Below are 26,202 nucleotides of genomic sequence, written 5' to 3'. Positions count from 1 at the left end.
CCCCTGGCCACCCCCCGAGCAACCCCCCCAAACCCCGACCAGAAGGGAAAGCAAGGATAGGAACCGCCCACCCCGCCCCCACACCCTGTGCCAGGGGGAAACCGCCGCGCCAACCCCCCCAGGACAAAAAAAACCCACAGAAAAATTGCCCGTAGGGGCCCCGGGGAGGTGTTCCGGGAACGGCCTATCCAAAACAAAAAAAAAAGCCAGAACCCCACCCACGGGAAAGAAAAAAAAAAAAAAAAAAAAAAAGAAAAAAAAAAAAGCTCACCAGCAGCATACGTATTCAACCCATTAAACGAGCCCATGAGTCCCACGCCGGCCCAGAACGCCGCAATGACAGGCACAACCATCCCCCCAGCCCCCGTCTCAAGCGTCCACCCGTATACCAGCACCGCGATGGGCATCACCCCGCACAGCGTCGCCAGCCCGCTGTTCAATCGATCCTGCGGGAGCCGCAGCCCCCCGCGGCGAGCGATATACCGTTTCACGGTGTGATCGGATAGTCGACCGCCGAGGATACTCCCCAGCAGGAAGCCCGCGCCGGGGGCGAGGTAGAAGAGGCCGCTGACGAGGGCGGAGGTGAGGTTGAAGCGGGGGTTGAAGATCTCGCGGGCGGAGGTGAGGAGGGCGTACTGGAAGATGGCGAGGAGGCCGCAGGTGAGATCCTGTCTCTTCCTTCAGTCTGTTTTCTTTTTCTCCATGCGTCGAGGAAGGCAGGCGATACGTACGCATAGAAAGACGTTGGGGTACAGCCACTGCCGGAAGATACGGACGGGATTGAACATGGCCAGGACATCTCGCACGGACAGACGGCGTCCTTGGTCGCGGACGCCTTCTCTCCTGACCCGAATCTCCGGGACGAAGAGCAGCGAAAGGACGAGGCCCAGCCCGGCCATGGCAACCTGCACCCAGAAGATGATGCGCCAGTGGGCAAAGGTCACAACCAAGCCGCCGATACACGGTCCTATTAACCCGTCAAAACACTCATCCCAATCAAACAAAGAGGGAAACGGTACCAATCGCCGGCCCCGTCACCGACCCAGCCATAAAGAACCCCACCGCAGTGCCCCGAACCGACTACATCACCCTCCCAATCAGCACGACCCTCTCCCAGCCAACAGCCAACAGCCAACAGCCAACAGCCAACCCAGAACAAGAAAAGAAGAAAGCGACATACCGGCTCAAAAATATCCGCCAGAATCGTCTGCCCCTGCACCATAAACGACGTCCCCGTCAGGCCGCCCACCACCCTAAACGCCGTAAACACCGTGATATCCCCCGCAAGCGCCGTCCCGACGGAACACCCACACAGCAAGACAATCGCCAGATTATACGCCGCCCTGCGCCCCAGCAGCGCAGTCACCGGGCCCCAGATAAGCGACGAGAAGCCCATCGCCAGCAGCACGCCCGCGTTCGTGATATTCAGCAGCTCGGCGGTGGTGCCGAACTCCGCCGCGATCTCGGGCGTCGCGGGGAGGAGCGAGGTGCTCGAGAAGGTCACGGCGAGGGTCATCCAGCTGACCACGAAGAGGATGATGCATTTGCGCCAGCGGGGGAGGTGGGCGGTGTTTTGGTCGTTCTTTTCTGGGTCGAGAGCTGTGGTTGGGTTGGCACGTTCGAGGCTGGGCTTTGTTGTGTCCATGACTTGTCTGTTGGTCGGGATACCGGACCCATTGGTCAAGATCAATATCAATCGGAGTCGGTTCTAATTCAGTCATGCTAGTAGAGGAATACGGCAGATAAATATGTACAGTGACGGATTCTTTTCCGGGTGTTGTGCGGCATGCCGAGTGTGAGGCCGAGGATGAGTTTGCAAGATCCACTCCTGCTGCAAGTCATACTTCGGTGACTGACACCGAGACTCGGCCACTGCCTCCGAGCTCTTCCTTTTGCCAACCGGTTAAATACCCACTTCTATGGGCCACAAGAGCTTTAAGTGCAGTCATAGAGTATTGAAAACTAAATCATTCATTCAACTAATGTCCAACAGACCGCCATGTGGTCAGGTATAAAAGCAATAGTTCCTGTCGAAAGGAATGGAAGCATCACACTACTTGCTAAAAAAAGTATGTACTCAAACAAAAATCTAAAACCACACGAATGACACAGACACACTCAACCCTCTGCTGCATCCGTCTCCAATCGGTTTCACCTATAGCACAAGCATACCGACACCGGCAAAGAGAGCGGTGGCAATGTAGGCTCCAAACTGCCAGTTGCCAACCTTGACAGCCATGGGGGTAGCGGCAACACCAGCGGCTCCCTTGGAAGTCGCACTGGCACTGCTGGAACCACCAGTGGCACCGGCGGTCACAGAACCAGTGCCAGCAGTTCCGGCCTGCTTGATCAGAGAGGCGCAAGTGCCCGAAGCATCAGCAGCCTTCTGGGTCTGGGCCTTGCCGTCAAAGTCACAGGCGGTCGAAGCCTTGTTGTTCTTCTTGTAGTACTGGTTCATGACGTAGGAGAGCTGCTGCTTGGGAGTGCAGACGCTGTAAGCTCCGTAGTCACCGCTGGTCGAGTTGGAGGCGATTCCACCGCAAACACCTTGGGCGCAGAGGTAGTCGAACATGTCGCCGTAGTTCTTCTCCTCCACAGAATCCTTCACCACGCAAGACAGCGTGTCGACCATGCAGTCGCACAGGTCGCTGTTGGGAGTAGGAGGCAGCTCATTGGAGGCTTCCCACTTGGTACCGACCGAAGGGCAGGCAGATGCGGCAGTGTTGCTGGCTGTGTAACTGGCGCTGTTCACACCAGTGGCCGTCACCTTCTGCATCTGAGAGGACAGGTAGGAAAAGTCGTCCTTGGTCTTGACGCTGTTACCGTCGACTGAAACCAGACCGTAGTCGTTGGCCTCCTGGAAGTACATGTAGACAATACCACCGCTCCAGACGTCGTTCATCTGGGGACCGAACAGAACAGGGACATCAGTGAACTTGCGCGGCTTGGGGTCGATGCAGCCGTACTCGGAGAAGAAAGCAGGGACAGGGTACTTGGCGAATTCCTCAGTGCGGTCCTTGTAGCCAGACTTCTCGAAGGAAGAATCACCACACCACTCGTAGATGTTGTAGCCGAACATGTCGATAGAGCTGTCCTTGTCACCGCAGACAAGATAGTCGGCCAAGTCGGCACGGATCGTGGCGTCGTCGTCGGTGGCGTATCCGACAGCCAGGGAGGAGCGGTAGTTCTTGGTCTTGATGTACGACTTCATGTCTCGCACGGCAGCCTTCACGTAGGCGATCGAATTGGTGTTGTTGTTGTCGTTGGCGACCTCGTTACCCGCGAAAAAGCCAATGACATTGGAGTAGTTGGCAAAGGCGTCAATGACGCTGGTGTAGCGCTTGTACAGGTCAGTGTTCCAGGCAGGGTCCGCACGGTTGATGGACTCGGAGGGCGCAGACAGGTCGGTAATCAGATAGATGCCGGCGTCGTCCAGGAGCTTCATACATTCGTCATGGTTCTGGGTGGGGTCGACGGCATAGGTACGGATGACGTTTGTGCGCAGCTGCTTCAGGTAGGGGATATCACGCTTGCAGCTGTCGACGTTGGCCAGAGGGTCGGTGTAGTCGGAGTTCTCGGACGCTGTGCCGTTGGCCTGGTACTCCTCTACACTGCATTAGTTTCGGTGCCGACTGATGGAGATCGCTTTGGGACATACGTTGGTAGGCAACACCGCGAATGAAGCTGACGACGGTCAGTTACTGAACTATGATGCAGGGAAGCGAGAGGTAAACTTACAATTCCGTTCCGTTGTTCGAGAAGAAGAACTTGTTGCCCTGTATCACGTACAAAAGAGTTAGTGTCTACTGCGATCGTCCAGCAACAGGTGTTAGTACCTTAGCCTCGATGACGGGCAGTGTTGCGAGGGCGCTGCCCACGAGGGAAGCTCCGGCGATGGCGTAAACAAACTTCATGTTGTATGTGATTTAAACGAGTGAGTTCAGATGTGGATGAGAGAAGATGATGTCGATGACCTGCGAAGAGTGGTTGATGGGCTGGTCCGCAAACCCAGTTGATATCAAACCCACAGGGTCTTGGGAAGAAAATGACAAAATATGGACAACGAGTGACTGACGGCGGTTACACAATGAGCCGTTGGATGTTGGGGTCCCAAGAGGGAAATAGAATACAAGGAGGGAAAGAAGGATGGCGAGAAGATGAAGGAGGAGAGGAGGAAGAAAGCACGGGGATAACTGGAAGAGGAAGAGGATAGAAAGGAGACCTAGTAGTCTAGCTGGAGCAGGCACCAAGGCAAGCACTTGGGGGGAGTGGACTAAGTAGTAAGCAGCCCCTGTAATATACCCAGTCACTGGCCGATTATAAATAGTATACTTGACTATCAATCATGATAATCATCCAATTGATTCTATGTAATATTGAGACATCTGGAGAGGATTGTTGTCTGATGATTGGGCATTTCCTGACTCGAATCCATCTTCTCACTGCAGTTGATGGAGACAATTGCCCCAATTGTCTCACTTGAGAGTATCCAAGGGGTAAATCTGGTGTATCGCCAAGTATCCGTATCCTCTGTAATGATCATTGCTTGAGAACAATCAATGCAATCGAATCAGATGATACGTCCAGGGACAAAAGATTGACATTCTTGGTGATATAACTGCGGGGACTCTGAAACTTAGTGCCAGGGTCCAGGGTGCTGATTCGTCGTTGGGACGGGGCTTGTATTGTAGTAATGGAATTACGAAGTAGCTTAGGTATCTTATGTTGAAGTAGCTTGGCTTAGGAATAGGGGCACAAGGCATTACTCAAGTCCTGGCTTGTCTGGCTTGTCTGGCTTGTCTGGCTTGTCCTGATCTTCTAAGATCGCCAATTCGACTATGTGAGCATCGGTGGGTCATTGATGTGTTCAAAGTCAAAGACCTGTAAGTTGAGTTACTATCACGATAACAAGAAAGTAAGACTGCATTCAGAGAGGAGATGGTTCCAACAGCATATTATGCGAGTCCTTCTGTTTGTAAGCTGACAGACCAATAATACATCCTGGGCAATACAATATCTTACCAGGGACCAGGGACCAACCAGGGTTTCAGGGTCTGGAGCTGCCGCTGCCCTGAAGCCCACATTCAAAATTTTCAGTTGCATAACGGAGTGGTCCTCTTATTATTAGTCATTTGAGCATAAGTATCCTTAAGCAGTAGTTTTACGCAACCATGTCCTTGGAGTACTACGCAGGCGACAAACCCAACTCCCATTTGCAACGAATGTCACTGCTTTCTTTCCAATCTCATATTGCCTGATGTATCGCCATCGAGCCAGGTTCGTGCTGCATTGCTAGAACCGGATCATCCCAGAGTCATACCGCTGTAAAATGTATCATTAATGGCTCACTCGGCAGCGGCTTCATCATCTGTAGGATATAGGACGGCTGAGTTAAGCGCATGGCCACAACTACGGAGTACAAGCTGAACAACTCACCACCCATGGCGCAAGGGTTGGACACGAATACGGATATCTTGAATCCAGCAGGCTCTGACAGGATGCAAGTGCTACTGACGTGTCTTGTTGCACGAGCACTTGGGTATCATTGATTGCAACCCATTGCAGGGTCAGATTCAAAATCCAAGAGGCGAGCTGGGAACTTTAAGCATGATGATGTTATCAGATTCTTGACATCAGTTGAAAGTCAGGAGCTGATTCTTGAGGCGAAGACGAAGTTCGAATACTAGAATGTGGCTGATGAGGTTTACTGTGGCTGATGACATGTGGCTGTGGTCTCTGGACAGGAGGCAGAGCAGCCAAATCCGATGAACATCGCATGTATCAATTGAGAGATCATTAGAACCAATGGACATGCCGTATCTATCCAAGACCCACAGATGGTCCTGCAATCACCCATGATTCCATGAAACCCAGACTTCTGGCTTCTAGTTCAACTTCAAGCTCCTATCAACCAATATGGAAGTGACTATTTTTGAGAGAACTGGCAAATCACTCTTTCATAAAATGAACAGGGTTATTGACTGGATGATGCTACGCCACAAAAAGACAAAGCTTGCCGGGGTTATTGAGAGAGCCAACCTTAATTGGTTAGGATAATACTCCGTACAGAGTAAGGAGTCACCGCTAGAGCGAATTAACCCAACTTGACTGGCCTCAAATCAGGAATCAGAGCGCCAAGAAACAGGAGGGATGACTTTCAACTACTCCGTACATCCATCATAGACAACCTCTAGACTACAGATCATTTGATGATTCTGAAGTCTTAGAATCTAGAGAGATCTCTCATCTGATAAGCGGACTGAATTGCCCTGGTCTCATTGCAGCAGCCACATACTCAATGATGGGTTTCCACGAATCTCCGCGCGTCCAGCATACGCCATTTAGAGGATCCAAACGCACGCTTGTTGTGGCTGTGTACCAAATTCGCCAATAATGTCCTCTCCATAACGACGACGATCTGGATCTGGTAGAGTGGATGATAATCGCCAAGCAAAGGACTGTTCTGCCAAGTACTCTTCGCGCCTTGACAGACTCATTCATCATGTCATCCCTTTTTCGATTTGTTTTGCCCGTGTGCACCATCCCTCCTTCAGATTGATCTTTGGGTATTGCTTTGCTCGCTGGTTGAACGAGCCTGCAAGAACCCTGTCACTCTTTTCCCTCAATCCTTCAATTGGTCGCATTCATTCCTTTCCAATCTGCTACCACCACTCATTGAACAGCTATTCTTGTCCAAAGCTTGTCCCTTTCAAGCCATCTTGTCGTCTTGTCGTAGTCTTGTTGGCCACTGGGGCTGAGCGCTGATACGCGCCACATTTGTCGACTGTGATCTCTAGCCACAGTCCACGTCAATAATAATACTGTATGTCATTGCAGGATCATCCTTGACTTGTTTTTAAGCCCGATGAAAGGACAACCCTGACGGCGTTGTCTTTGTCCGTCGTTGGGCATACTGTTTCCCCCCTGCCGTTTCGCACCCGCAACGCATCTTGCATCTCGCATCTCGCATCTCGCTCTTGAACCTCATCCTAATCTGATTACTGCAGCATCATTATCAACTTCACCAGGATTGCCTGTTTAAGCCATCATGCGTAAGTTCTGACCCTGATGTGTTGCGCCAAGAGCGCTCGCGACTGATGTGTCTCGGCGCCCAGACATCTATCGCCGTCAAGCCAGGAATCTGGCCTGGTACGACCAGGAAGGCGAGCAATCCAACCATAATCCCTTCAAAAAGTTCAGAGCACGTCCGCGACGGTCCAATTCCTATCAGATGGAGAGCGGGCTCGCTCCCGTCCGCACGGCGGGGGAGGTGCGCATGTCGGAGGAAAGACGGCGGCGGAGGGACATGACTCAGGGCCTGGCCGGTCCAGAGCACGCAGATACGTTTCCGCCCGAGTCGTCCGGAACAGACGGTCTTCATCGAGCAGAAAGTGGGGAGAAATCGGAGCCCGAACCATCGATGCGCAGCAATGAGCCCATCAACGTCTCCAACCAGGAGGGGCAGGACGATATTCCGGGAAAGCCTCGGAAGAGAAAGACCTTTATGAGCGGCTATGGAAGTCGGTCTGAGGATGGGGATGTCCTATCTTCGGAGGAGGCGAAGGGTGTGCCTGACAAGCAAAAGTTCACCGCCGTTGGCCAGCTCAAAGCGACACTTTTCAACTCTTGGATTAACGTGCTTTTGGTCGCCGCGCCAGTTGGAAGTGAGTTTTGGGCAAGATGAGTCTGATTTTCTCACTAACAATCTCAAGTTGCACTGAATTACGTCGATGTTGACCCTGTGGCCGTCTTCGTGGTCAACTTCATTGCCATTATGTATGCATCTCTATCTCGGGTGCGGACTCGACTGACATATGCAGACCTCTTGCGGCCATGTTGAGTTATGCAACGGAAGAAATTGCCATGCGGTATGTCTCGTTTCTGTTGTAGAGGCTCAAGCTAACGTTATCCAGCACTGGTGAAACGATTGGTGGTCTGCTGAATGCATCATTCGGGTAGGTGTTCGCATCCGGGAGACACCAGACAGACTGACCGTGAGTAGGAATGCGGTCGAATTGATCGTCGCCATCATCGCCTTGGTCGACAAGCAGGTTGTCATTGTTCAAACGTCACTTATAGGCAGTATGCTGTCGAACCTGCTGCTGGTCATGGGCATGTGTTTCTTTTTCGGCGGTATCCACCGTCTGGAGCAACACTTCAACCCGGTCGTCGCGCAGACAGCGGCCAGTCTTTTGGCCCTGGCGGTGGCCAGTCTGATTATCCCCACCGCGTTCCACGCGTGGTCAGACGGTGCGTCAATCCTGGCCGAAGATGAGGATGATTACTGACTTTTGCAGCCGGAGACGCGGGAATCGCCCCGTTGTCGCGAGGTAAGATTGCCGGTCATGCCCAGGGGGATCGTCGCTGACAAACGGCAGGCACCAGTATCATCTTGCTTTTCGTCTACGGATGCTACCTCTTCTTCCAGCTCAAGTCGCACACCGAGATCTACAACAGTCCCAGCCCCAAGGTTGAGAAGAGACGCCAGAAGGTGTCCGAGGGGGACGCAAGTCGCGGCCTGGCGCAGATCGGCAAGATGACGGCAAGCATGGGCGGCCAGAACGCGCAGCAGATGCAACTGCACGAGGAGGAAGAGGAGGAACAGCCGCAGCTCAGCATCTGGGTTGCCGTTTTGACGCTGGCCATCTCTACAGTCTTTGTCGCCTTATGCGCTGAATTCATGGTATGCATGCATCTGTGGTTGTTAGTGTCAGGCTGACAGTCTAGGTTGGTTCCATTGACGCTCTTACGGAACGCGGCGGCATCTCGGAGACATTCGTCGGGCTGATCCTGCTTCCTATCGTCGGTAATGCGGCCGAGCACGCCACGGCGGTGACGGTGGCATGCAAGGACAAGATGGACCTGGCGATTGGGGTGGCTGTGGGATCGAGCATGCAGATTGCTCTGCTGGTTCTTCCTTTGGTTATTGTGATTGGATGGATTATGGGTAGGCATCTCTTCCTCATTCCTCTAGGACCGTGACTAATCTGGCAAAGGTCTTGAAAATATGACCTTGTATTTTGACGCGTTCCAAGTGATCCTTCTCTTCGTCTCTGTGCTGCTGGTACGTCTCATCGTCGGGTTTATGGCAGCTGCTAATTCCTTAGGTGAACTATCTCATTGCGGATGGAAAATCGCACTGGCTCGAGGGCGTGCTGTTGATGATGATGTATTTGATTATCGCCGTGGCTGCTTGGTATGATTATCGTCCAGATTTGGAACTACTGCTAACCAGTTCCACAGGTTCTATCCCAGCAAGAGCGACACAACTGGTTAGTATCATACGAGCGCGACTATAACTCATACGTTGGGAGATACCCTTGCATTTTCATGTACTTTATTCTCGTTCACCAATCTACTAGTTTCCATCAATGTCCCTAATAATTGAGTACAAGAACCTCTATGGATATATCAACCATTGCATATTGCAATTGAATAATTCAGACCAACACAGCAACGAAGCAAAAGCATAGCTAACATGGATACCCCATACAAACCTAGATACACCGGCTAAACAAAACCATCACATCACATCACACATGAACTACGGACTAGCAAGAATCGAACACACCTCTAACATATTACCTGAGAACACTGAACCGAACCCAACACTGAATAGATAGCAATTGAATACACACCCTAGACCAAACACTCAGCCAATCCAGACCCTAGTGCCCCCGACGGGTAAACATTCAGGAGTCAGGACTACTAGGCACGTGCACCTGCCTCTCCATGAACCAAGGGAAATAGCCAAGGTCCCCGGTCCCCGGTCCCCCGGGGGCCCTGCGTCACCATCGGCTTATGAATAACGGCCTGGCATATGGATCAGCCATTTGCGGCGCCGGAAGGATTGGCTTGACTTCACCTGCGAATGCCACCTAGTTTGTCTGGGACTAGGACTCTGTAGTGAGTGAGTAGTAGTGAAAGCTTCAGCGGTTCGATCATGGCATCTACCGAATCCTCTTTGTTGTACTTTTATCGATATAGATGGGTTCGGGTGCTAGTAGCCTAGACCTAGTTGGACTGGAGTACTGTAAAGCTAACGCTCAAGTCTCAACGCTCAACGCTACAGTTCACTGGTCTATTGCGGATAGTCTACGGAGGAGATACTCCGTGGTGCGACAGGAGTATCTGATCTGAGTCTGACTGACAGTGACAGTGGCGGTATATCTCCCCCGAGCCGACAGTCCGACGGCGACGGGAGTGGTGCAGTACACGAGAGGTGGCGCTGCGCAGCGAATCAGACGACGGGTGGGGATTAGCCGGGGAATCGGGTTATCCTAATAGGAATAGATTCAGATTCAGATTCAGGTTCAGATGCGGCCTTCAGCGGCTGGTGTGGTGGTTGAGTTGCTGGACAAAGTACGGAGGACGAGGCCCAGGATTGTCAGTGGAGTTCAGTTTACTTCGATAGTACTTTAGTTCAGAGTATCTGCTTGCGAGGTTGTTGACTGGATGTCAGAACTGCGGTTACCAGGTGCTGGAAGGACTTTGTCTGGCTGGTAGACGGAAGAGAGGAAGCAATACCTATCTACATGATCTCATTGGCTGACATGCCGAGCAGGTGACAGCTGACGGATCAGGTTGTCGGGTGCCTCAGGCTCTTTGGTTGCGCGCTGTTTTGCCGAATTCAGTACCCTCCTAGTTCTTAATTTTTCCTCCATTGACAATAGCCGCTGATTATAGGTAAGGTAGTACCTGTAATAGATAAAGTCCATAGAATACCTAGAATAGCCGTGTGGATCGGGCATTCTCCGATGATTCGCCGGGTATTCCTGACTGGCCTGTAATTTCAAGTACTTATGTGTAAATGTGCCTGAGTAGCATGTGCTATTATGATGATCATTCACAAGTACGGATACGGATATTTGTACTGTAGTGCTAAAATAATAGCAAGGATTGAATGTGATAACTCCAACCGTCAGATTGCGGGGTTCATCGGTTCGCTTGTGCCTCGGGTGAGAATGGCTGGGGGAGCAAAGCAGCCAATCATGGGCATCGGTTAAGCCCGAAGAGCGGCCACGGGACGAGTGTCCTCGCAGTATGTCCGGTTAAAATCCGCCTGCTGGTGCAGAGTTACCTTACCTATGCTGGAGTTGCCGCCCGGGTTGCGAGTGTCGGTCGGAGGGTATCATCCTGAGCAGTCAATTCGAAAGAGAAGGTGTAAGGTGTTAAAAATGACAACTCGGCTCAAGACAAGGATTGGAATGATGCCAGAAAATCTACATTAATATAAATTATGAGGTAGTATCCGTCTATGAGGTGTCCAACTGTCACCTTTCATCTCGTGACTTGTCAACTTCTAGTAGCCCTCCTATCATCTATGAGGCTATGACTGACTCTGAACTCAACTGAAATGTGAACGCCTCTCCCCGCGGGGAAGCCCGATGCAGGGGCCCAACTCCAAGGGCCCAGATTTTTGTTAGTCATGAAAAAGCACCCATCACACGGTCGACGAGTCGGACAACTCCCCAGGGCCCAGGAATCCGAAGGTTACCCCATAAGAGGTCGTTCTCCAACACATCCCGACAAGACGAAAATGAACCCATCCTGAGGGAACGGGCAGGCTGAAGATACCCGAGGTTCTGGGGAAGGGAATGTAATGTGATTGTGGCCACTGGCACCGACCAGTTGCCGTTTCCCCTCATTTTTCCCTCGTTTGCCGTCCTTGACGAGGAAGAGGAATTCCGTTGTGACTTGTGATATTGAAAGTAAGTCTGAGTGTCTGACAGTGTTACTGTCACTGGTGCAATCAGAGTGTGTCTGTTTCCTCGGACGTAACCCCGTGTTGAATTCTCCGTAGGCGCCATCCACCCACAATTACACTGCAGGCAGTAGTGGCAGCCATCTCAGACGAGTCGACGACAGAGACCGATCGGCACGGGATGACCTGGGAATTTTGGGCACACTTGTATTACATGCTAGTGATGCTACCGGAAAGAAAAAAGAAATGATAGGTTGAAAAGCAGATGGGAATAGGATAAATCATTGATAGATCTCAACCTTCGACATCTCTGTAGAATTAACCATTTTGCCGTGCTTTAGCCAGTACCACCGTCATACGGAAGATGACCGGTGGAGATGAAATAGGCGGTTTGCCTGTTAGGTAATATTTTGCCTTACTCCATGTTCGTTCCACCACTCTGCTGGTAGCCGGCTTCTTTCGGTCCGTCCGAGGTCCTGGGTGTCCCGATATGTTCTTGACATGGGATACGGAGGGATAAGAGGGAGTATTTGAGTAGATAGCATGATGTTACATTACTATTAGATACATCAATATCCGTACATAATGGATTACTCCTCAAGGCTAAGGGCAAGGCTCAGTCGGTCGGAGGCGAACTAATGCCCCCCGCGAAAAGACACGACTGGGCCTGTTCGCCGTCCCGATGGCTGGACTAGCCCGTATTGATGGTACGCCTCGGAGCAGGTCACCAGTATTGTATTTTCTCACTTCGTTGACCAGACAAATGGTTTACAATAGAGTCAATATCTCATAACTACTATCCTAGCTAGCTCTATATAAATATTAAATTATTAAATAATAAAATCAAATTGACATTGTATACTGTGGTGTTCTACCAGAGTACAGGTGCAGTATATCGGCACTCGGGAAAGACAAGCTGGGCCCACCATAGTCTTTCTCTGTCTCTCTCTTCTGTCTCCGGATTAACACCGCCCGCTTAAACAGCCAAACTAAGAGCAGCGTCGGGCCTCCGCAATTTGCTGAAATGCGGATGTACAGTGCCTTAGTGACTGACTTACATACTGTTAACTCTACTCTACTCTACTCTACCCAAGGTATGGGAACTATCCGGGGACTGGACTGGACTGCACTTTTTCTTTTTTTTTCCCCTTTCTTTCTTTTTTCCTTGTGTGGGCGAGGTCATCGACACACATTCATCATTTGATTCATTCATTTCCCTTCATCTCTTCCTCCTCTTCTTCCTTTTCCCTTCTCTTCCTCCCCCCCGTAACTATTCCTATTCTCATCCTCTTACTTTTCCTCTACTCGCCATATCCTCCTGACGAACCACTACAATCCCGTCTCTACCCGATTTCTTTCCTTTGTTTCCTTTTTCCTCCCCCATTTTCCACGTCGCGTTGCCGGTCCGGTGCCCCGATTTCTGGCATTCCTCCTCCCCCACACTCCGCTTCTTCCGTCGCCCATGTTGAATGGTCACTACTCGCCTTCCTTGCTTCCAGCCTCGCTTCCTTGCCTGTCGTACTCTACACCTCTTCCACCTTGACCTCGTCCCCGATAATTCAGCTTCTCCCTATTCCGGTCGCAAAGCACTTCACTACGCTTGGTTTATCTATTGACCGGTTTTCTCTCATATTGTTCGCTTTTCATTGGTTGGTTCTAAGAGCGTCGCTGCCTCCAGTGCTGTGCACCGGAATTTACGTCCAAGGTTAGTCACAGTCGCTCAGTCGCTCACTTGAAGTTCAGACCATAACTAAGTTCATGCGCTTCTCAGCCGGTCATCGGCTTATCTCCTCTTCGTTGTGAGCCGACACCTTGGGCCATTTTGAAATCCGGGGATTTAACGCGAAGGCACAAACGCGGAACACCCCCGGCTGACAGCAGACGGTGTCTGCCACTCCTTTTCCTAACCGACCTCGCCTCTCCTACTTCAACATGCGATCGAGTATAGCCTGCGCTCGGTGCCGACGGAGCAAGATCAAATGCGTCAATGCCGGTATTGACACCACCTGTCGTGCATGCGAGTCGTCCGGTCGAGAATGTGTATATCCCACCCCGGCAATCGGCGTGGGCGGTGGTGCGGCCAAACGGGACATTGCCGCCTTGGCCGATGGGGAGGATCGCAACGGGGATTGGGATAGCCCCAAGCGACAGCGCTCCCGCAAGGCCGTCGGCGCGTCCGCGTCTGCAGCCAAAGATGCCGCAAAAGCCTCGCTGGAGGTGCTCGACTCGTCCGTGCTGACCGTCAAGGTCTGGGAGGCCGTCTTTGATCTTTTCCAGTCGCATTACGCCCTCATCCTGCCCTTTCTTCATCCCGCCTCATTCCTCAGTCAGATTCGGCCGCTCTCCGGTGGCACATCTTCCAGCAATGCCACCAACTCCGAAAACAACCGAGACTCCGCACAAAGTCCTCCCGCTCCAAAATCCGAACCCAACCCGCTCATTCCTCTCGGAGTCCTCGCGCTCACTGCTCGATTCCATCCCCATCTGGTCGCCTACCACTCACCCTCCTCCCCCGGCCACCCGTCGAATCCCCTCGTCGCATCCGAATTCTATGCGACAGCGCTGCGCAGCCGGCTGGCCGGCGTCGACGGCGCCAGTCTGGCGATCCCCGATCTCACACGCGTTCAGGCGCTGCTGATGCTCGCCCTCCACGAATGGGGCATGTGCCGCGGCAAGAGCGCCTGGCTCTATGTCGGCATGGCTATCCGGCTGTCGCAGGCCATGGGACTGCCGTTTGAGCTGGAGAATGAGCTCTTCCCTCGTGAGGGTCCCCGATCGCCTGCCCTCAAAGCCGAGGCGGAGCTCTTTGGCGTGCGACGCGGTCCCGAACCCAAAGAGCAGACGTCCGACGATGTGATCGCCCAGGAGACGAAGCGACGGACTTTTTGGGCGTGTTTCCTCCTCGACCGCTGCCTCAGCAGCGGGAAATATCGCCCCCGCATGATTCGGGTCAAGGAACTCGGCATTCAGCTGCCCAGCGACAACGCTTTCGCTTTTGGAGAGCGGGTGCGTACGTCGCGTCTGAACGAGCCGTCCGCCCGTCGCCCCCAGAGCTTCGGCTCGCAGGGGATGCAAATTCCCAGCATTCGCCAGAGTCTGGGAGGCTTCAGCGATGACAAACTGCCCAACAATGTCCCGCCGGACAACAAGCCGTGGTCTCCGGTCTCCCGGCGAAAGGACTCTAGCGAAGATGAGATCGACCGATGGGAGATTGGGGCGGAGGAGTCGGTGTTGAGCCGGGTGATTCGTATAGTTCGGATCTGGGGGAGTATCGCCAAGTGGTCTTGTGCCGGTGGACGAAGGTATAGACTGTCCCCCCATCGCGTCGTTACTCTGAAACTAATATTGACAGAACGGAACAACTCCCCCCCTGGCACGTCGACTCCAGGTTTTCGAAACTCCGGACGATGCTTGGCGAGTTCCAGGACGGACTCTCGCGCAATCTGCAGTACTCACCCCGAAATACCGACACTCATATCATGTACAAGAACAAGTTGGCATCCTACACGGTCATGCATGTGGTGTATTTCCTCTCCGTCATTGTCCTCCACCGCGCCTACATCCCCTTTCTTCCCGTCAGGTGCAACGAGCCAATCGGCCCCCTGGATGAGCCACTGTTCCCCGGCGAGAAGTCGGGGTCGCCGGATGGTTTCTGGAGGGACAGTGCGCGTGAGCTGTTCCGGGCCGCCCGACAAATGATGGACCTCGTGGTAACATGCCAAGAGCGCGGTGTGCTTGTTGAAAATCCTCTCGTCGGGTTTGCCATCTACAACGCGGCCTTTATCGGCATCTATGCGGCACACTTTCAGCACATGGACCTGGAGGGATCGTTGTGCCTCAAGGCCGGTGTCACTGATGGAACGCAAGGCCAGGCGCAGACTCGAAAGGCTCTCGATATCTTGCGAGATATGCGGTCTCGCCTGAAGATGGCCAATGGATGGTTCCGCACGCTGAACCGACTGCACAGCTACTTTTCCAAGGTGAAACGGGACTTCCGACGCCACTCCCGCCTGGACGCTGTTGACCCGCATACCAACGGACTTCGTCCTGTCCGGGAGGGCGGTGCCGGAGGCGGCCTCGAGGAGTTCAAGTTGCTCGAAAAGTTGTTCCTCGACTTTGGCAGCATCGACGACCGGCTGCCCGAGAACAATGCCGACGATGACGTGGCCGACCGTGCGACCAACGTCAGTGACGCGGGCAGTAACGCCGTCCGCAGTGACCCTGGCGAGATCGGCGAGCCTGCCGTCGATGGCGCGGGCGGCCGTCGCGAGTCGTGGGTCCCCATCAACAGCCCTGGCCTCCCTCTGCCGGGACCGGATGCCGAGCGGCGGCCCAGCCTGCCGTTGCCTCCGCGGGCCTTGCAGTCGCAGTCGCCTTATTCGCTCCCGTCGCTGCAGCACCATCCCGACGGTCCTCTCTACGGCACCTCCTCGCCGAACCTCCCGTCTCTTGGGCCTGCTGCGACGTATGGAGGCCCCTCGCCGACCTCGACCGGGGCGTCCCAGTATGGCCAAGTGCCACCCTCCAACCGTCTCCAGCCATTGAACTCGTGGCTCACCCGTCAACAAGGCCCGTACTCCCAGTCGCTGCCTCCTATCAACCAGGCGACCTCGCATGGCCTGCCACTGCTGCCCCCGCCTGGATCTGTCAACCACCCGGCAGCCTCGCCCCCAGTGACGGTTGACGGATTTGACGGTGTCGTCCCGAACGGCATGTGGTCGACCAGCCTTGGCGGGGATGATGTCGTCGCATTCCTGGAGGGATGCGACTCGGACCAGCTCTCTAGCATGATGCCATCAGAGGTTGGCATTCCCGCGGGGTGGTTGAGCACGGTGTGGAATGAATTTTCACGATAGTTGTTCTTTTTCTTTATTGTTTCTTGATTGTACTATATTGTACGTCTCATGTACTGTATGATTATGTCCTGACGGATGGCGCGATCGCACATTAGTGGACTTGTGTATGGACTGCGGGTCTGGTTGGGTTTCGGGTAAAAGCCATGGTATTGGTGGTTTCGGATCTCTGGCGCAAGCTGTTAATTGGATCTCTCGTGAGCGCGGCGTTGGTCTACCTTAGTATTTGGTATTCTTCAATCTCGAACATTCGTGATCCTACCTTACTTGCACTTTCTACCGAGTACCTAGTCTAAATGCCGTATGCACTGCAATCACCCATCCGATAGATGCCTCCCATCTGACCTAGATATCATCGATAACAGACCAATCAATCCTACAACACCGACCTGTCCGCAAACCCTCAAACAAAACAGGGTCCAGGGCCATCCACTCTGTTTCCCCGTGCATCGCAGGTTCACTGTGACGGCACGTGCCCTGCGCAAGCCGCGTCAAACGCAGACACTTCATCAACAACACGGCGGGTACTACCTCTTCCTCTTCCTCTTCCTGGGGAGGTAATCCCAGCGAAGGAGACGGAGATGGAAGCGTTCGCAAACCGATTCCTCGGAGTCCGAGGTGAGGTGTGGTCCGCGGAAGGGCTACAACGTCTTTGTCCTCATGAGATGATCAAGAAAGTACTCTGTCCACAGACTACTTCAGCTAGCTAGCTTCTCTGTGGAGAGTCGATGACCTATCATCTGCTGATCCTCGCCCCGGGTCCCTTATCCAGTCTCGACTATCAGTGGGGTCAGGGAGCCAGAGATAGGTAATCTATTTCCCTTCAGCAATAGAATCTAGAAGCTGCAGGTGCAGGTGCGTCTGTAGATAGGTTGATAGATAATGTAAGGTACTGAAGAGAGTGGGATGGATTGCACAGCCAGCAGAGATGGAGGACCGCGTTGGCATGGTCTTGTTGGTTTTGGGTCTAGGCTGTGATAGTACACAGGAGGATTGATTGCATGGAATGGGTTTCAGGCCAGCGAGCTTAGACCAGTACCTCTCCATTGCGGCGGCCTATCTTCGTATATGTTCCCCGGCGCCTATAGCATCGAGCTTTATCAGTCGATCAGCACGATAGTGGTTCCAAAGGTGAAAGGCTCACAATTAACTCACCCTATTTGAATGGGATGATCCACTGATATTGCCAAATAGCTTGACTAAGCGGAATGAGAGTGGCCCTGATTGGTAGGCCAGTTACGATATCACCGCTTAATAATCGGCTAAGCTTTTGTGAAATCCTCATTCTATGCCTCTCCTTCAGACCTTAGGCCTGGCCAGCTTGTCCACTAGATAGCGGAACTAGAAAACTACCCTATACAGTGTGTACACGCACAAGCAGGAGATCTGTTCCATGCCGTGCCGATAGCCGGGTTCTGCATTCCACACTCGGTTGATCCTTAACCTTAGGACCGAAGCCTGCGAACCGTGTCCGAAGCAACTCTTGTGCTTCGGTGGCTGTCCGAAATCTCCTAGGAGTATGCAATACGTAGTCGGGTCGGAGATCGGCACAGGGCATATACTCTATATATAGACCGTCGTAGCCGTCTCGTCAACGCATCATCAGAAACGCAGCAGAATGATCATCGCGGACTGGTTGCGGGAGCATTATATCAACCAAGGCAAACTTGGCGATGCCGGCAGATTGCACACAATGCAGTCGGCCGCAGCACCACCAGCAACCGAAAAAGGAATATACCTCCTGGACATCGGCCTAGGCTCAAACAACACCGACCTCCGCAAGATGTCCACGGCCGGCCGCATCCTCCGTCTGGACCCATCCACAAAAGAGCTGACCACCCTGGTCACCGGCCAATCCCACCCGGACGGCATCGACATCTCCCAATCCACCTCCCGCATCTTCTGGACAAACATGGGCAAAACACCGTCCGCGCACGACGGCTCCGTCCACTCCGCCCGGCTCGATGGCTCGGACATCCAGACCCTTCTTGCCCCGGGGACGATCCACACCCCCAAGCAGCCTGGTGGTCGACGACGGCTCCGCGCGCGTCTACTTCTGCGACCGCGAAGGCATGAGCGTGCACCGCGTCGACTTCTCCGGGTCCAACCACGAGGTTCTCGTCCGAACAGGTTCCCCGTCCAGCCCTGAAGACAGCAACGATACGACCCGGTGGTGTGTGGGGATCGCCCTCGATACGGTCCACGGGTACATCTACTGGACGCAAAAGGGGCCCAGCAAAGGCGGGCAGGGGCGGATCTTCCGCGCGGGCATCGATATCCCTGCTGGACAGACAGCGGAGACGCGCTCGGATATCGAGCTTGTCTTGGAGAAGTTGCCGGAGCCGATTGATTTGGAGTTGGATGTCGAGGAGCAGGTGTTGTATTGGACGGACCGGGGGGAGCATCCGACGGGATGTTCGCTAAACAGGGTAGATGTTAGTGGGAACATTCAGGTGGGGGAGATGCAGAAGAAGAAAACGATACTGGCAAGACAGTTTCACGAGCCGATTGGGTTGAAGCTGGACCGCGAGAAGAGAGTTGTGTATGTTGGGGATATGGGAGGGTGTGTGTATCAAGTCAGTGGGGATGGGAGGAAGTCTGTTTTGCATCAGGATAATGCTTGTTATACTGGGGTGTGTTTGTGAATAGACATAGACAGAAGGCAAATATAGACGCCAGGCTTGTTGAAGCTCCTTGTTTACTTTGATATAGTCCTGGAAAATATTGCTTTCTCTGAAGCATACAAATTCACCATACTTTTTTGACCCTGCTTGCTAAAGAACTTATTACTAGACTTTCTGCTTGTCAGATCTCCTTGTATGCAACCCACTCTTTTCTTAGGTAGGAACTGAAGCAGCTGGCTTTCTGGACAAAGCAACAACCAAAGGATAATTTGGCAATACAGCCTGCCTGGTCTTGTGGATCTATATAAGCAGGATTCTAATGTCTCTCTACCTTCAAAATATTCTTGATCAGACCAACGTATATGCAGTGGCCTGCATCATCACGTGTTCATCTGCGTTATCGTATAATTCGTATTCGTGTCCAACGGCTGTCGACTGTACCCCTCAGTAATGACCGGCGGACTGTTCACACTATATCATCTATTCCATCAGCATCATCACAAATGAAATAGGCAAAATGCAAATCATCTGGCGAGACTCCGCCAACCCCGCTGTCTACGAAGCCGCACGCGTCCGGGGCGTCTTCAACAGGCGGTGTCCATCCAAGTTCCCACGGGCCATCGTCAAAGCAAGTTCTGAAGAGGACGTCATCTCCGCCATCCAGTTGGCAACCAGCCATGACTGCCGCATTGCTGTCAGAGCAGGGGGTCATTCGTTCCCCGTGTGGAGTCTCCAGGATGATTCCGTTCTTATCGACCTGGGTGAATGGAGGGAATGCGTTGTCGACGGCGCCAAAAGAACCGCCTCGGTCACACCAGGTGTCACCAGCAAGGAAGTCAATGATATCCTGGTCCCGCAGGGCTTGATGTTTCCCGCTGGCCATTGTCCGGATGTCGGACTGGGCGGGTTTCTGCTTCAGGGCGGGATGGGTTGGAATTGTGGGGTATGTCTATCATCCGTAGACAGAACGTTGCTGACGGTACGAGAACTGGGGATGGGCCTGTGAGCGAGTGGACGCGGTGGAAGTCGTGACAGCGCAAGGGGTGAAACTTCTCTGCAATGCAGAGCAGAACTCGGATCTGTACTGGGCTGCCAGAGGAGCGGGACCTGGTGAGTTGTTCGGTCGATGATTATATCATGTCTGACTGGGTAGCATTTCCCGGAGTGGTAACGAGATTCCATCTCCGGTTGCTCCCTTACTACAGTGATGGGTTTCGATCGTCAGGGTATGTATATCCGGCGCCGTTATATCGACCCGTCTTCAGCTGGGTCCTTTCGATGGTACCGGATCTTGATCAGGATACCGAGGTTACTGCTCTATCTCAGTTTTTCAATGGCGAGCTGTGCTTTTCTGTCTTTCTTGTCTGTATGAAAAAGACGACGGGTCAAGCAGCAGAAGCTTTGCAGACGCTCCACGATACTAGAATCCCCGGAGCGCTGACGGAGTGGTTCTGCCGGGAGGATAGTTTGGAGAGCTTGTACCGAGAAAAAGCCAAGTCGAATCCTCAGGGTCACCGGTGGTGCTCCGACAGTACGTACCTTGAAACCAAGGACGTCGTGGATATACTTGAGGAAGGTTTCCTCACTCTTCCGAGTACCGACTGCTATGCATTCTGGTGCCCAATTACACCAACCAGCAAAAGGAAGCTCCCGGACATGGCATTCAGCATGCAGTCTGACCATTATTTTGCGGTGTACGCGGGCTGGGAGGACGAGCCAGACGATCAGAGGTGCCAGTCATGGTTGCAACTTGTCATGAACAAGATCAAACCACACGGGGTCGGCGCGTATATAGGCGACTCGGATTTCTGTGTGCTACCTGACCGCTACTGGACGCAGGACAATGAAAGCCGATTGAAGAAGATCCGTCAGAGATGGGATCCTGACAGTCGGCTGTGCGGTTTCCCTTGAGCTGATTTGCGCGATGATTCAGGACAAATGGGCAATATCCCATTTCCCTTCTCAGAACATAGTCCCCATTTGTCCTATACTTGTTCTTCAAGACAGTCCAGGAACGGATTTGCTGCAACAATATGAACATGCTGAGATATAATCGAAGTTGCCGGTTTGTCTTTTATTAAGAGGTTGCCATCAATGCAGTGAATGGTCTCATTCACAGTTCAATTCAGCTCGGGTATAAATATCACCATCCACCATCATCTCGATTTCTTCTCTTCTTCAAATATCCACATACCCATTGCTTCTATGATCCACAGTGCACATCTAAGTATTGCACTCAACCATTACCACACCAAATCTCATGTTACACATTGAAAGCAATGGACGTGGATTTCATGGAGCTTCGCAAAGGAGCGATTGCAGAGGCTAAGAAGAGTAAGCACTTTCTATATGTTCTGCAGCAGTGCATTCACTGATCATCAAAATCATCTGCTTTAAAGGGTCAACTAGCCCTAACCTTAGTGTCGTTAAACTCATGGACGTGATACGCAAGGTTGACTGGAATCATGACAGTGAGGGGCAACCAGTCACCAGACCGTTAGAAAACAACTGCACACTTGTCTGAGGAATCAAGCCACGATATGCATGTGACTTGTGCGTACACAGAATTCATGACCAACAGCCACAATTTTGTCTTCTGGAAGCTTGATAACAACGCGGTGGCTAGAAGACCAACAACAGGGCGTTCCAATCATGTGTTACCTCAGAATGAGAAACCGGAAGTACAAGAGCTACATCAGAACCAAGGAAATACACTACCCAGAGACCTGGATTCTATTGAGCTTATACAACACGTTGATGCCTGCCTACAGGGCATTACCCCGGCTGCCTACGCAGGCAGCGCACTCTTTGCTTCTTGGGGATGGTTCCAAGTGCAACGAGGAGCTCCTCCCTGATGATGTGACACCCTGCACACTTTACAGACTCCTCATTTGCTAGCATTACACATCCATCTAATCATCTATTCGGTCTCCAGTGCGTGAAACGAAGAAGAATCGTCCGGTATCATACTTGAGTGAAGCCTTATGACATGCTTACCATTGGTATTAAGCTCGAGGCCGTCGCGACGCTCCCTGCCTCCCAAGCTAAAAGCGAGGCCGAGGCCCTCCGGACGGTAGCCAATGCCATCAATGGTTATTGAGATGTCCGACAAATGGAAACAGCTATTCATTTTTAGAATATGACCTACAGTCATCTGCTTAACCTCGCGACTGGCGAGTATTCCCATCCACCAAACTCTTCACCAAGCTCAACTCTCACAGCTTTAATGGAAATTACCGAAAGATAATGGAAGTTGCCGGTGAATGTCTCTTATTAAGAGGTTGCCATTAATGCAGTGAATGGCCTCATTCACAGCTCAATTCAGTCAATGTATAAATACCACGTCCACCTCCAACTTTCATTTCTTCTCTCTGCATACCTCTTGATGCAATACTCATTTGTTTATAATCTAGCAGCCTTTCAACTATTTCAAGATATTCGAATCTTTTTAACTGTTCAAGATGAGTGGGGTTGATTTGATGGAGCTCTCCAAAGGAGCCATTACAGCAGCGAAGAAGAGTAAGTTGCTCTCTTCATATCAAAGACTGTTTCTCATACTAACTGTCTCCTTTGTGACAGCCGCTCTTAAGGGTCAACTCACAATGAATGACCTCAACTTTGTCAAGCTCATGGACGTCATCAGAAAAATTGACTGGAGCCATGACTCTGATGGCAAACCAGTGGTCAGACCTATGGAGGTGACCGCTCATTCATCTGCTACTCTACTCCAAGAGCGAGGTGTCAAGCCCAAAACTGCTTGCGACCACTGCATCACTCTGGATCTGTAAGTGATACTTTACTATAACTTGCAGACTGCTGACAGGTTTAGTATGGTCCTGCACAGGGATGGATTGCTGCAGGCCGAGGCCCTTGGAGCCCGTCTTCAGGGGCTGCCAGGTTCTCAGAAAGGAGGCGAGCGTCTACGAGCTCCACGCGCCTATGGGCAGGGGCAAAGAGGACGGTTGGCTGGGGAATATGCAGTACTCTGTGGCTCAACAGACGCTGCGGATTGATTTGACTGCTTACCTGGTCACGTTGGGTCTTCGAGATGACGGTGAGTGGCGGTTGACGACGGCAAACCGGCCGATCTGACCGGAGTCTCAGAAACAGGATCCAATGTCGACATCAACATCGACGAGGAACCTCCTAGGAATCTGAGGACGGGGAAGGGGCGAGGAACGCAGACCATAGCCCTGGAAGAAGAGGAGGGAGTGAGGGACCGAGGACTCCCAGGAACCAAAACCCGCCACCCCAGGATGAGCAACAAAAGCAGCCTTTAACGCCAAAATGTCAGAAGCAGAAAAAGCAGCAGTGACATCGCAAGCAAACGCTCTCTAAGTTGCATTAGAGTGAAGCATGTTGAATAGACACGCAGCTATGAAAGAGCTCATTGAATACCTGGACAACATCGTGGGCAAAGGTTGCAATAGCATTGTGACCTCGCAATCATCGTTTATTGGGTCTTAGTGATAACCAGTTATTCCCAGTTGATACTATGAGCTAACGTTCTTTTCCAAGCAACCTCATCACTCCTGATACCAAGTGAGTTCATCCAGTCACTACCGGCTACCCATGCTGACCCAGATGCTATTAGTATTGCTAGTAGCAACCAGGCTGAACCAGTTCTTACTCCTTCTGGTAGCAATCAGGCTCAACCAGTTCCCACTACTTCTGGTCACAACCAGACAAGCAATCGTGTCACCAGGAGCAAGAACCCGGACGCCACCACTTCGTCCCAGATGCCACCACCTGCCACTGGTAAACGTGCCAGAGCGAATCCTACTGGTAATGCCCGGCAGCCTTCGCAAAAGCTGGCAACTACTGGTAGAGCCCAAGAGACCCCTCGCGACCATAACTCTCCGGAAGTCGTCAGCGACGCCCAGTCCCCTATGGAAACTCCTGGTATTACTACTGTTACCAACAACGACAATGCCCCGGACGACCAGGATCTCCCAGGAATTACTGGGGAGGAAGCGTCAAGTGCGGAGGAGGCACTTGATATTACCAGTATTACCGGTCATACCACTGACTCCGAGCTTACCGACCTTAACGAAGAAGTTGAATAGTATGTTGGTAACCTTCATTTATTTATATTCCTTACCACCATCATATACGACACTACAACCAACCAGGACAAAGATCTGAAGCGACTAGCATCGCTCAAACTATGAGCAGGTTGGAAGAGCCCTAGGCCATTCTCGAGGAGCCCAGGCCAGGAAGACGACTCAGCTATACATTGGTGAAGACGATATCAGCTATAATAAGCTGATTGCCGAAGACAATCAAGGTCCTACGCGTCAAGATGCACCAATCGGAAGGCATACAGTATCCCGGCTGGATCTCCGGATAAGTCCACAGGGAGTCCTCGACTACTGCAATGCAAACAGACTTGATGCTAATGACTCCTCACACAGAGTTGAGACCAGGCAGGCCCTGCGATGTACCAAACTTGTCAGATATCGTACTGTTGCTAGCGAGTCGCGCCATGAGATTGCAAGTATTTTAGGGGACAGACCATACGCCTACATCATAGACACAGGACCCACAGCCAAGGACACTGACATTCAGGCCGCGATCAACACCGAGCTCAAGACCAGGAATGGCGGCAACATCCCTGCCTATGAGATCCGGGAGAATATACGTACCAAGAAGGGAAGGAGCACTGGCATCTTTGTGGTATGCTTTACGACACCAATCGGCCAGACAAAGAAAGCAGATCGACCACTGTGATGCTGAGGATGCGCCTACCGACTTTCCGAAACACCTCGAATCCAAAAAGCCAAGACCCAAAAAGAAAGGAACAGACAAATGAGAAGCGAGAGATCAGGAAGGAATGTATTGGATGTATGTGTAGTCAGTTTCTTCTGTGCCTCTGGTTACTGGTATACACATGGCTGCCACAGCTACTGCGCGCAAACCTGCCCCAGCCAGGCATGCCATCTCCTCGCCCAGAAGCGACGAAAGCTCGGAGTTGAAGCCAGTCATCAAGGCGTCCAGCTTTCAAGCTTCTAGCTCGCCGTGTGGAGACTAAGATGATGTATCACTGATGCTATCTAAGTGTTTGTGTACGCCATGCTTAAACAGTGGTTAGTCGGAAGATGGATGAATGGCATCTGGAGGACAAGGAAAGGCCCCGGCTAGGTATCCTTTGGGCCGGTGGAGGTCCCTACATTTGCACAACTCATTGACGCTGATAAGTTTTATTGACCTGACAAAAACAACATCGTCATCGATTATGTACAGACCTCCATCTACTGGCCCCCTTGACTGGGACCTTGTCACACCAACCCTGCCGAGCATTACGCTCATCAACAAACAGCCATCATAAAATCAGCTGCTGAGCTGAACAGGGCTACCATCTCACCAGTCTGAGCATGGAAATCAGAAAATCATCACATATGCTTACCACATGGACAACACAGAGACCGACACGAACAACACAAGCAGGACTTACCGTCCACTGTTTAATAAGGCTCCCCGACCTATGCCTTAGGTCAAAGATATTCCAGGCGGACACACTTGACATACGGGACCCCTTCACAGACAGAGGCGCGTCTACAGATGACAAGATCCTAAGCTGGGATCCGAGAGATGAAGGGGGCATGTTTCAGCTTGAAGCTGACTACTTTTGCAGTGATTCTTGTTTATGGAAATGCGTCCATGTTTGCATGTGCTATGTCTGTAATAGAGTCGATGGAGTCAAATGAGACATCAATAGCTATCCTTCATCCGCTTAAACCTCTCAACAACCTGTCGATAACTCCCCCCCTCCAACTCCTCCAGCAAACTCGGCCCGGACGGCCTCCACCCCAACCTCTCGACAGCCTTCCCATTCTCAGCCCGAATCACCCGCGCAAAGAACCCCGCCAGGAAACCCCCCCACCTCTCCTCGGCCTCCTCCCTCCCAAACGCCCTAACCTGTCCCTTATACCCACCTGACGCTCCCGACGCCCTCACGTGCTGCTACTCCTATTGGTACGCGTCTCATGTCCACACACCACCGTCACCATTTTCACTCTCA

General features: G+C 52.2%; 6 protein-coding genes across 6 annotated transcripts; 4 read left to right on the top strand and 2 right to left on the bottom strand.

The window, feature by feature from the left end:
- Positions 1-271: 271 nt before the first annotated feature.
- CDV56_103516 (putative MFS transporter) lies at positions 272-1,645 on the bottom strand (the record flags this gene model as incomplete). Its single annotated transcript, XM_026757135.1, has 4 exons — positions 272-668; positions 732-967; positions 1,020-1,080; positions 1,181-1,645. Coding segments are annotated over 4 exons (1,159 nt in total), but the record flags the coding sequence as incomplete, so codon positions are not given.
- A 510-nt stretch (positions 1,646-2,155) lies between these two features.
- GEL4 (glycoside hydrolase family 72 protein) lies at positions 2,156-3,914 on the bottom strand (the record flags this gene model as incomplete). The annotated part of the gene is made up of 4 exons (XM_026756895.1): positions 2,156-3,606; positions 3,659-3,684; positions 3,739-3,776; positions 3,837-3,914. 4 exons carry the CDS (start codon positions 3,912-3,914, stop codon positions 2,156-2,158), a joined length of 1,593 nt encoding a protein of 530 aa, XP_026610245.1.
- A 3,134-nt stretch (positions 3,915-7,048) lies between these two features.
- Positions 7,049-10,284, top strand: CDV56_102503 (hydrogen/calcium exchanger domain-containing protein; the record flags this gene model as incomplete). Its single annotated transcript, XM_026756122.1, has 13 exons — positions 7,049-7,052; positions 7,116-7,664; positions 7,713-7,776; positions 7,821-7,868; positions 7,914-7,955; positions 8,003-8,250; positions 8,298-8,330; positions 8,379-8,683; positions 8,728-8,947; positions 8,997-9,064; positions 9,108-9,196; positions 9,244-9,272; positions 10,160-10,284. The coding sequence occupies 13 exons, from the start codon at positions 7,049-7,051 to the stop codon at positions 10,282-10,284; spliced, it is 1,824 nt and encodes a 607-aa protein (XP_026610244.1).
- A 3,352-nt stretch (positions 10,285-13,636) lies between these two features.
- Positions 13,637-16,560, top strand: CDV56_101658 (putative C6 transcription factor; the record flags this gene model as incomplete). Its single annotated transcript, XM_026755277.1, has 2 exons — positions 13,637-15,006; positions 15,057-16,560. The coding sequence occupies 2 exons, from the start codon at positions 13,637-13,639 to the stop codon at positions 16,558-16,560; spliced, it is 2,874 nt and encodes a 957-aa protein (XP_026610243.1).
- Positions 16,561-18,175: 1,615 nt separating this feature from the next.
- Positions 18,176-21,092, top strand: CDV56_100980 (uncharacterized protein; the record flags this gene model as incomplete). Its single annotated transcript, XM_026754599.1, has 5 exons — positions 18,176-18,483; positions 18,539-19,120; positions 19,674-20,124; positions 20,168-20,291; positions 20,407-21,092. 5 exons carry the CDS (start codon positions 18,176-18,178, stop codon positions 21,090-21,092), a joined length of 2,151 nt encoding a protein of 716 aa, XP_026610242.1.
- Positions 21,093-22,642: 1,550 nt separating this feature from the next.
- On the top strand, positions 22,643-24,857 carry CDV56_100401 (uncharacterized protein; the record flags this gene model as incomplete). The annotated part of the gene is made up of 6 exons (XM_026754020.1): positions 22,643-22,700; positions 22,761-22,965; positions 23,042-23,235; positions 23,286-23,392; positions 23,867-24,246; positions 24,437-24,857. Coding segments are annotated over 6 exons (1,365 nt in total), but the record flags the coding sequence as incomplete, so codon positions are not given.
- Between the last annotated feature and the right edge of the window lie 1,345 nt (positions 24,858-26,202).

Source organism: Aspergillus thermomutatus, assembly GCF_002237265.1.
Source record: "Aspergillus thermomutatus strain HMR AF 39 chromosome Unknown NODE_338, whole genome shotgun sequence".
Taxonomy (NCBI): Eukaryota; Fungi; Ascomycota; class Eurotiomycetes; order Eurotiales; family Aspergillaceae; genus Aspergillus; species Aspergillus thermomutatus.
This window is presented reverse-complemented; position numbering and strand designations above follow the sequence as displayed.